This window comes from Leptopilina heterotoma, unplaced genomic scaffold, assembly GCF_015476425.1.
Source record: "Leptopilina heterotoma isolate Lh14 unplaced genomic scaffold, ASM1547642v1 Lhet_16, whole genome shotgun sequence".
Classification (NCBI taxonomy): domain Eukaryota; kingdom Metazoa; phylum Arthropoda; class Insecta; order Hymenoptera; family Figitidae; genus Leptopilina; species Leptopilina heterotoma.
In genome coordinates, this window is record NW_025110874.1 from 2,425,198 (window position 1) to 2,436,028 (window position 10,831).

The window sequence follows — 10,831 nt, forward strand, 5'->3', positions numbered from 1 at the left end:
TTTAATGTTTTCTACAACCCAAGTAGCACGTAACATTAGTGTAATGTTACAAGTGATGTTAGTAAATTTTTTTTACTTTTTAATATTAATATTAAAATGTCCACCCCAAGGTAATATTACAAGTAATGTTACAGTAACATTACATGGTAATATTACTTTGACGCTACAGTAATCATTATTTAATTGTAATTGTCTTAATTTTTAGAGGATAAAGAATTTCTTGTTGAAAACAATAAAATATAAGTTTTCAAAATGAAACAAACAAAAAAATAAAAAGGTTTAATGCTTAAAAAAAATAATGACAATAAAAACCACAAAAATTAATTTCCAAGCCATACAAACAAATTTGAAATCTTCAAGTTATATTACGATATTTTATATTTTATGTAAGTATTTATTCTATTTGAACATAAACACCTGTTTGGAGATTTATAATTTTATTATTAGTATTAAAAATTTATCAAAATGTACATTTAATTAACAAAAAATTAACAAAATATTCAGGAAAATTAAAAAATAGAAACTGAATTGAAAAATTCATATCAAAAGATTTTTTTTTGACTAATCAAATTCACTGTACTGGAAAATAAACATTAAATAAAAATTCCAGAAATTTTTTTGATTTATCAATTAATGGCGAATTCATATAATATAAGATTACATCCTTCGCTTCGTGAATGACGCTATATTATCGTAAAAATTTCTTTAGAAAAAGGGTGTGGATTTAATACATATATAGGGAATAACTATTGATTCTTTTGTTATCATAACTTTATTTTTTCAATTAGCGTAGATAAGTTGAAGATTAGAGATAATGTCTCTAAGATAATAAAACGATGGTTCCATAGTAATTAGTGCAGTCCACAATTTCTTCTAGTTTCTTATGATCATTCTCTTTCGATTTGTCGTACCTTCAAAAAAAACAAAGAATAGAAAAATTTTCCACTTCTATTCTGCACAGTTTTTAGAATCTTCATTTAATTTTTTTTTATTTTGACTAAAAATAAATGTTAAATTAAATTTAAGAGAAGAAAAAATAATTTGTCAATTTTATAAAATATTAAAATCAGTTATGGAGGGAACTGGAATTCTAAACAATGTTCCAGTTAAACAGGATGGAAAGAAACTTTGGCAATATCTCGCTGCATGCTCTGGTAAAATTTACAAAAGTGTCTTAATCAAGTTTTGCACAATTTTCCTTTTTCTGATCGTTTTCTCTTTAAATTTTAATTGGTAAAAATGTTTACTAATTTTAATTAGTGACTGACTTTTTACTTCTGAATTAGTAAATTTTATTAATAAATAGTAACTTAATAAATAATAAATAAAAAAAACTAAATAATAAATAAATAGTAACGAATTTATCAGTAAAATTTACTAATTCAAAAGCCAAAAAATTAGTCACTAATAATTCAAAATTAGAGTATTATTTTTAATTTTATTTTTAAATTAATTTTATTGAATTTAATTGTATAAGTAGTAACAATAAATTAATTTACAAAATTAAATAGAAACATAAGAAATAAAATTACACAGGCCGACAAAATTTTGGCGAATCTCAGAACCAAGAACCGGACAATACTTTTCCGAAGGTTTTTGACGTGCTGAATCCGAATCTGACCTCAGAATTGCCCCATCACGTCAGGTTTTTGAGATATTCTAACCTAAAAGTGTCAAAAACATGTTTTTTGGGCATTTTTGAAGTCCTGTACAATCAACAGAAAATTTTTTTTCTAAAAGTTATTTAAGGCATTTGAAAGTACTATTCTTCCCCTTTAATAAGCCTTTTGAAACTTGAAAAAATCTTTATTTTTCACTGAGATATCGTCATTTGAAATTTTTGAATCTGGTCAGTATGCGAATATTGACCAATTTATCACATTTAAAAGAATATAGTAAAAAAGTAAAAAGTAAATAGTAAATAAAGTAAATAATAAAGTAAATAGTAAAAAGAATATAGTACTTTCAAATGCCGTAAATAACTTTTAGAAAAAAAATTTTCTGTTGATTGTACAGGACTTCAAAAATGCCCAAAAAACATGATTTTGACACTTTTAGGTTAGAATATCTCAAGAACCTGACGTGATGGGTCAATTCTGAGGTCAGATTCGGATTCAGCACGTCAAAAACCTTCGGAAAAGTATTTTCCGGTTTTTGGTTCTGAGATTCGCCAAAATTTTGTCGGCCTGTGTTATTATATTTAATATTCATTATATTTTTTATATTAATTATTAATTTTTATTTTCAATCTTCTTTTAACAATTTAATTTTCCTTTCCATCTTCTTCACTTTTGATAGTAAAATTTTTATTTATTTTTTATTAACAGGTATTATTTTAATTATTATTTCTTAAACTTCTTTTTTAAGTATTTAAAGGTTAATTTATAAAGTATTTTAATTTAAGATCTTCAATGTAAATTTAAACTTTCTTGTTTTTAAATAATAAATTTACACCAATAAATGAAAAATTTAAAAATTATTTTTTTATTTTATTTGTCATCCGGAATTTTTTATAGTTTTATTAAAAACACATTAGAGAAGATTTTTAAAACGCAGGGAACTGTTATGAATTTTATTACAATAATTACTATAGGTGTATAAAAAAAAGTTAAATTAATTATTAAATGAAGAATCCGACAAATAATCAGAACAAAAGTTAGTTCAATGTCATAATTTCGTATTTTAAAAGAAAAGGTCAAATTAATTTTAATTTAATAAAAATTTAATTTTAAAAAATGTTAATTTCTTTTGGTAGAAGCGTAAGGAATTTAATTTTCTACTTACTTAACATTTTTAAAGTTATATTTGAATAAAAATTATAATTTTTTGTCAATAATAAATAATTTAAGTAATTTAACAAACATTTTTTATTGACAGAAAATTGTAATTTTTATTCAAATGCAACTTTCAATCGTTTAAACTGTTGAAAATTAAATTCTTTGCCTTTCCACCAAAACGAATTTAAAATTTAATTTATCTTTTCTTTTTCAATTACGAAATTCTGACATTGGACTAACTTTTGTTTTGACTGTTTGTCAGATTCTTCCTTAATTACATACTGTAATAATTATAATAAAGTGATTATAATTAATAGATATAAATAAAACCTTAAAAAAAATAAAAAAAAATTAACAAAACTTTAATTTGAATAAAACTTTTCCTTCTTATCAATTTTGATGAAATTTATTATAATTCTTACGCAGTATTAATAATTAATTTAACTTTTTTATTTAAGAGGCATTTTTATTTACAGAGATGATTTGTTTTTTAAATACCATATGATAGATATGAAAAAATGTTCAATTTCTTCACTATTTTGAAGGTTCTTTGACAATAACTTAAAAATAATTATTGAAATTGTTTATTGCCAGTGACTTTGAAAGTGATATTTTTTTATAAACTAAAAAAATTATTGAAAAAAATGTTTTATCTTCTAATTGTGTAACAATAATCTATATTTATTGTGTATCTTCCTCATAGCTGAGGTTAACCTTAACACAGTAGAAATTAAATATAAAACACGATAATCGAAATATGTACATAATAAAAATTGATTCTATAGACTTGACAATATAAAGATACTTTAATTGAACGGAAATGGACTATTTTTGAAGAGCGAGAAGTTTCCAATTAAACTTTTTAATTTTCCCCTTTCATTATAAATGAAGTTATTATTGAATTAAAATTAAAATCTCAATGAAATCTGAATTAATAATAAAGAGATATTTCAAGCAAAATTATAAATGGAAATTAGAAATTAATTCTGAAATGTTAAAATAAAACAAAATATCGAAATAAAAAAAAATTATTACAAGTTTTTCTAAAATTTTCAGCATCAATTTTGTCATTCGGAGTTGGCACTGCGTTGGCTTGGTCATCGCCAGTATTTGATATGCTGAAGAAAGAAGACTCATTTGTAAAACTGACAATAGGAGAGGAATCGTGGATTGGATCCTTGTGTGCAATTGGAGCAATTGTCGGCGCTATTCCCGCGGGGAAAGTAGCGGATTTAATAGGACGAAAAAAGTCGATTCTTGCATTGGCAGCGCCATTTCTTCTGTCATGGACCATTATTTTGTTTGCGAACTCGGCGATTATTCTTTGTATCGCCAGATTTATAGTTGGCATTGGAGTTGGTGCCGCGTGTGTTTTAGTACCGACGTATATTTCTGAAATTGCCGAAGCTTCTGTTCGCGGTACATTAGGATCAATTTTTCAATTATTTTTAACTGCCGGTATTGTATTTTCCTTCCTCTTTGGAACTCTCTTGTCTTACACTGGATTTACGTTAGCTTGTGGATTGGTGGAAATAGTTTTTCTGGCCTCTTTCTTTTGGATGCCTGAATCACCAGTGTGGTTAGTGGTAGGTGACAAATTCAGTATTTTTTATTTCAATTTTCAAAAATGCATTCACCTTGTCCATTATCGTCCAATGTATGTATACCTTATTTTCATCCAAATTATTAACTTTACTCTACTGTTTCCTTTCTGTTTATCCTTTATCTATTCTAATCCTATTAGGGTTAAACTTTTTAAATATGATCCTCTTTAGCAAACACTTTCCTCTGTCATATTCATCTTACATCACTAATTGTAATTATCTTTAGGAATAGTCATGGACTCTAATTAATCGGCTAGAGAAACTATAACTAAATAGTAATCTCCTTTTTCCATCCACATCTAATTTTTGCCCTGTAATTTATTTTTACTGGTACTCCACTGTAAAACAATATTCTGAATAGTAAAATTCATCTACTTCTTTCAATCTCCTTCTGTTTATTTTCCGGTTTTAATTTAATACAAAAGCATAAAGCAAAATTGAAAAACCGAATAGTCACGTGTAACTTACTACAGTTCGGATTCCTAATATATTCATTCCATTTTTGTCCATCAAATTTCTATCATCCATATATTTATTCCACTTTGATTAATCACTATAATTCTTACAATTTTTATAAACATGAAACAATTGTTTTATTTCTATTCGCAATTTTTACTTAGTTCAATATGTTACAAAATTTTTTAAATACACTCAGATGCTTTAATGCTGTCCTTCTGGTTAGACGGATTTGTAAAAAGTCGTGTTATTTCTATCAAATATTCTTAGTTCGTGATAAACGAATGTTTATTAATATGTTATGAACTAAAAAACATTTTGACAGAAATCATACGACTTTTCAAAATTGCGTCAAACCTGAAGGATATCATTAAAGCATCTGGGTGTACCTAAGATAATTTACATATTTCCGGCGAAGGTCCTAATTTCAACTGAAGTACACTGAAAAACTGTTGGTAGAGCTGTTCGCCCAATGCGGTGAACTGCTGCGTTAAAAAGAAACGCACAGCTCACTTTATTTTTGGGCGAGTTACTCTCCTTTTTGGGCGAGCAACTCTCCTTTTTGATAGAGCTGCTGACCTTTTTGTCAAGCAGCCGCTCGCCAACGCCATTGGTAGTCAAGTTTAGGAGAGCAACTCGCCTAATTTTGATAGAGCTGTGAGTTTAAAGTTAAGTAGCGCTGCACAACAGTCAATAGCGGAACTGCTCTACCAACAGTTTTTCAGTGTAACTAATTAACATTAGTAAAAACAAGACGGACATATTTCTGTCCTTCTCTTACAAATGGAATTCTTTAGTTACTCAACTTGAAACCAGGACCCTTGACGGATCTCGATAAATGATCTCAGGGTTACAATAACACTTTCTTATTTTTGTTCACGATTTTCACTTAATTCCTTGATGGCACTAGGACAAGGGATGTCTTCAAGACGTCCTTAAGACGTCTATGTCTATTTTAATATGATGACTATATAATTTTCATATAATTTATAATTGGTCGGGCTGGTAGTAGGTCGCCAGTTTGTTAAATTTATTATAACATTTATTTATTTTTCTTTTTTTTATATTTCTTTTTGTTTTTTTATCATATCAACCCCACATAACCTTGGAGTGCGGAATCCAAGGTATCTGTAGGCAGATTTCCCAAAAGTCCCTAAGCAAAAAAAAAAAAAAAAACATCTCCAGAGAATGTCTCATATGTCCTAAAAATGTTCTCAACGTATCCTGAGAATGTCCTAAAAATGTCCTCAGTGTGTCCTGAAAATGTCCCAAATATGTCCTAAAAATGTCCTAAAAACGTCCTCACCATTTCCTACGAACATCCCAAATACTTCCTAAGAAGGATATCCCACGGATATTAGTGTATTTCAACACAATAAGCTTTTAACCACTATAACACTTTTTAAATTTATTTAAATTATTTAAATTGATGTGATACATTTAAAAATTAATAAATTTTTCGAAAATCTAAATGGCATTTATGTTAAATTTAAATGATGTTTTATGCTTTTCTATTAAACAACAATTCAGTTATTTGTCAACAGGGAAATATTCATGCGTTCCTTCCTCTTGAATCTTATTTTCTTGACATCTTTAGTTATCAGATCCACATCATTATACGTTCATTGACATTTTCTTATTATCTAGAATAGTTTTTGTCTTCTCCCTCCTCTACACCATTCTCTTTTTCAAATTAAGCATTAAAACATTAGATAAGATTATATTATGACAAGTAATTTAGTGTTGTTACATTGCGACACTGTAAAATGAAAGAAGTTATATTATTTTAAAGCATGAAGGAAGTTTTAAATTAAGATGCAACATTTTTAAGACTATCAATGCTGAACTTACTAAGGACGTCCTATAAACATTACATGTCCCTGTGCTCATAGGGAATTTTTTGAAAACTTTGTAAATGTAATTTACTGAAATTGACATCTTATTTAACAATAAATGAGAAAGTGTAGGTAATATTTTTTAAGGTCTTAGATGCATTGGAAGAATCAAGAATAAATTTGGTGCACAACGTAAAAATTTATAAAAAGAAATCTATTATACTTTATTACAATAGTACAGGATAAAAATAGTTCCATACAAAATGCAATTATAGCACCAATAACATTTTAGAACTAATAAATAAAGTGATTGGTAAACAATTTGAAAATAATGAATATTATGATTTTTGTATTTTTAGGGCAGGAGTAGAAATCCAGAAGCAACTATTTCTATGACTATTTTGAGAGGAGACGTTTATGATCAGACTCTTGAGTTAAGTAGTATACAAAGAGAAGTTGAAGACTCCTCTTCAAGAAGAAGCTCTATATTTGATTTGATTGGCAGTGTTGCAGCAAGAAAAGCCACTTTGGCATGTTTAGCTGTGATGGTATTTCAACAATTGTCTGGAATTAATGCCGTCATCTTTTACACAAGTCAGATTTTTAGCAATGCAGGAAGTGATATGGATTCCGGTTTAGCTTCAATATTAGTTGGATTAGTGCAGGTTATTGATTAATTATCTATTACATAAGAAATATTCATTAAATTAATTATCTTATCGGATCTGAAAGTTTTACAACAGAGGTAATGTATAATTTTTCATTTTCTTCAATTGATTTAAAAAAGTTAATTGAGGAAATAGTTTCGAATTCGTAAAATTTAAGATAAAAGAAAGTCTAGAATTTTGGGTCCGATAAGTTATCAAGTAAGACCTGATGTACTTGAGTGACAAATATTTATAAATTATGCAGATGGTAATGGCTGGAGTAGCAGCTGTAATTGTTGACAAAGCTGGAAGAAAACCGCTTTTGATGGTTTCTTGTGCAGGATGTGGGTTGAGTTTAATAGCAATTGGGGCTTATTTTTTTCTAAAGGATGGAGGAAAGGATGTCAGTTCCTTAGGATGGATTCCACTCTCTTCATTAGTCGTTTTCATGATTGCTTTCTCAGTAGGGTAAGTATAAATGTGACACCTTAAAATAGTCTTGTTTAGCTATTTTATAAGTGAGGTGCCAAAAGTAAAAGTATCAATCTACAGTGTTATCAAAAATAGTTCGATACCACATAACTTAAGAGATAGTTAATGGAAGATCAAAAATGTTGAAATAAAGTAGAAATATTTGAATAAAATTACATTCTCTACAGCATCGAAAGATTCCTAAAAGAATGTTTGGTAATTATGCAGAAGAAGGACTTTTCCCAATTTTAAAGATAAATGGTTACCTAATCCTTTTTGGAAAAGCTTTCATTTTTTAGCTAAAGTCCTTCTGCATAACTACCTAATGTTTATTTGCAAAGCTCATGAAACTTGAAGTAACTCATGTAAATATCCACTGTTTATTTAAAATAAATTTAAGAAATTTTAAACTTTTATAAAGTGTTTAAACTTCCGTGTCAAACATTAAATAACAGTGGACACTTGAAGAATTCCCTCAAGTTTCACGAGTTTCGTAACTAAACTTTCTGATGATTGCAGTCGTTAATTTCAACTTTTAGGAAACTTTCGGTGCCGCGTGGGATAAGTAATTGTTAAATGAAGAACTTTAAATAATTCAAAATGTAAGCGATAGGAAAAGATATGAATGGGATATGATGGTACTGAAATACTTTCCACAGCACGCTAAAAAATACATTTTGTTTCTCCTAAAGGCTGGGGCCAATTTCGTGGATGCTAATGGGCGAATTATACACTGTGGAGTTGAAGGGAATCGCCACAAGTTTGGCTGTTATGGTTAATTGGTTCTTGGTATTTTTGGTGACAAAGACATTCTCCGATATGAGTAAAGCATTAGGATCAGCAACAACATTTTGGATATTTGCTGGTGTCATGGTTTTTGCAACAATCTTCACTCTATTCTTCATTCCCGAAACGAAGGGCAAGAGCACAGAAACTATTCAAAATGAATTGAATGGTATTAAAAGCAGAACACGATCTGCATGATAGTTCAAAATAGTATAATTAATTAATTAATTGTAGGTTAGTTAAGAGTGCATCTCCCATGTTTCATTATAGCTATTTTTTATATCATATATAATTGACACGCCAGGATGGAAGGGACATAAGAAGCAAAGAGAAGATTTTACCTTGATTATAAGATTTTTATTAGATCCAATAAAGGTTTAAACATAATTAAATTAAATTAAATTGAAAGTTAATCCAGTTGGTCCCTTTCTCCATGTTGCGTCACATTTCACATACAGTGAAACGTTTGTAAAGTTATTTTAAGATTTTTCATCATTTTTATTACCTTTAGAGTGCAAAAAAATTCATAAGTAGGAAATCTTGGTATTCTCTTTTAATACCTTGTAATGAACTTTTAAGTGATTTTAAAACAAATATCCTTGCGATAACATAAGCTACCGATATTTATCATTTTATCAGTTTTATTTACAAATTGACTCAATGTAATTCGCAGAGATACATAATATACGATTATGTTTGTGAGTGTAATGTAATGATCGATGTGTTTGTTAATCTTGTAATGTCGATTTGATTATGAGTAACAGTATTTATTTAAATTATTTATAAATAATAATTTATTTATAAAAAAATCTCGAAATTTATCATAAAATGTATCAAATTAATTATGAAGTACTAATTTTAATTATTTTATTTAAAAAATTAGATAAAATTTTCATTTTATAGAATACTAGCTCCTCCGACGGCCGCAAGCGGCCGTCTACGGTGCTAGTTTTTATATGTCCATTGTCCAAGTCCATTATTTCATTAATAATAATATTCAAATTTTTTCAGTTAATAATTTGCTTATTTATATTTGAAATGTTGACGTTTTTTGACAATGCAAAATAAGATTTATTATGAGTACTTTCTCTTAACAAAAATAAAATTTATATATTCGCGCTCTTTTTAAATAACATACGACTGCAGCGCCACCTTCACATGTACAAACAATGATCAATGATCGATGATTTTCTGAGTTCATTAATCATAATATAATGTTACAAATTTTATTCCGTATAATAATATTAATTATCAAAAGTAGGTGGTTCACGATGTGATTTCGTAACCTTAAATTTTTCAACTTTTTAAAAGACGTTATTATTCAAAAACTATTAAATATTAGGGGTTGGTACTTACCACAAATATAAATCTTTCCATTCTGCACGTTCTAACGACCAAAATGAACTAAAAATTCTATTATTTGTCGACGAAAATTGATTTTAAAAATTTTTTTATCCAAAAAAATTACACTTTTTGTTTTACTTACAACTTTTTTGTCGGACCTCAAAAAAATTTGGGGTTTTGCAAATATTTCTTTAAGAACATAATTTATCTTCTATTGAAATTTGACGAAGGTGTTTTTCTTCGTTCTCAAAATAATAATTATAAAAAATTTTGTTCAAAAAGGTTAATTATAATGCTTGAAATAAACAACAAGCATTGTTATTTTAATGTCAATATCAACTTCAAGTCTTAGAATTAACCTTTTTGAACAAAATTTTTTATAATTATTATTTTGAGAACGAAGAAAAACACCTTCGTCAAATTTCAATAGAAGATAAATTATGTTCTTAAAGAAATATTTGCAAAACCCCAAATTTTTTTGAGGCCCGACAAAAAAGTTGTAAGTGAAACAAAAAGTGTAATTTTTTTGGATAAAAAAATTTTTAAAATCAATTTTCGTCCACAAATAATAGAATTTTTAGTTCATTTTTGTGGTTAGAACGTGCAGAATGGAAAGATTTATATTTGTGGTAAGTACCAACCCCTAATATTTAATAGTTTTTGAATAATAACGTCTTTTAAAAAGTTGAAAAATTTAAGGTTACGAAATCACATCGTGAACCACCTACTTTTGATAATTAATATTATTATACGGAATAAAATTTGTAACATTATATTATGATTAATGAACTCAGAAAATCATCGAGTTTCACATATATGAAAATTAGATTTTTTTAAAATATGGTCGCAACGACTCTCAGACGAAAGTCAATGGACTGACCCATTAAGATTTTACATTCTCATTGCCCATT

The 10,831-nt window shown here is 27.5% G+C and overlaps 1 protein-coding gene across 1 annotated transcript; it reads left to right on the forward strand.

Annotated features, from left to right (window-relative positions):
• Positions 1–854: 854 nt before the first annotated feature.
• LOC122498831 (facilitated trehalose transporter Tret1-like) lies at positions 855–9,434 on the forward strand. Its single transcript, XM_043606783.1, has 5 exons — positions 855–1,154; positions 3,834–4,363; positions 7,032–7,337; positions 7,585–7,787; positions 8,483–9,434. Exons 1-5 carry the CDS (start codon positions 1,073–1,075, stop codon positions 8,772–8,774), a joined length of 1,413 nt encoding a protein of 470 aa, XP_043462718.1. The 5' UTR covers positions 855–1,072; the 3' UTR covers positions 8,775–9,434.
• Positions 9,435–10,831: the final 1,397 nt, after the last annotated feature.

What these genes read in the sequence shown, in the direction of transcription:
- LOC122498831 (XM_043606783.1), top strand. Translation starts at nt 1,073, where the DNA reads ATGGAGGGAACTGGAATTCTAAACAATGTTCCAGTTAAACAGGATGGA. An exon ending in ATATCTCGCTGCATGCTCTG is followed by an intron (nt 1,155 to 3,833) that starts GTAAAATTTACA and finishes TAAAATTTTCAG; the next exon opens with CATCAATTTTGTCATTCGGA. An exon ending in ATGATTGCTTTCTCAGTAGG is followed by an intron (nt 7,788 to 8,482) that starts GTAAGTATAAAT and finishes TTTCTCCTAAAG; the next exon opens with GCTGGGGCCAATTTCGTGGA.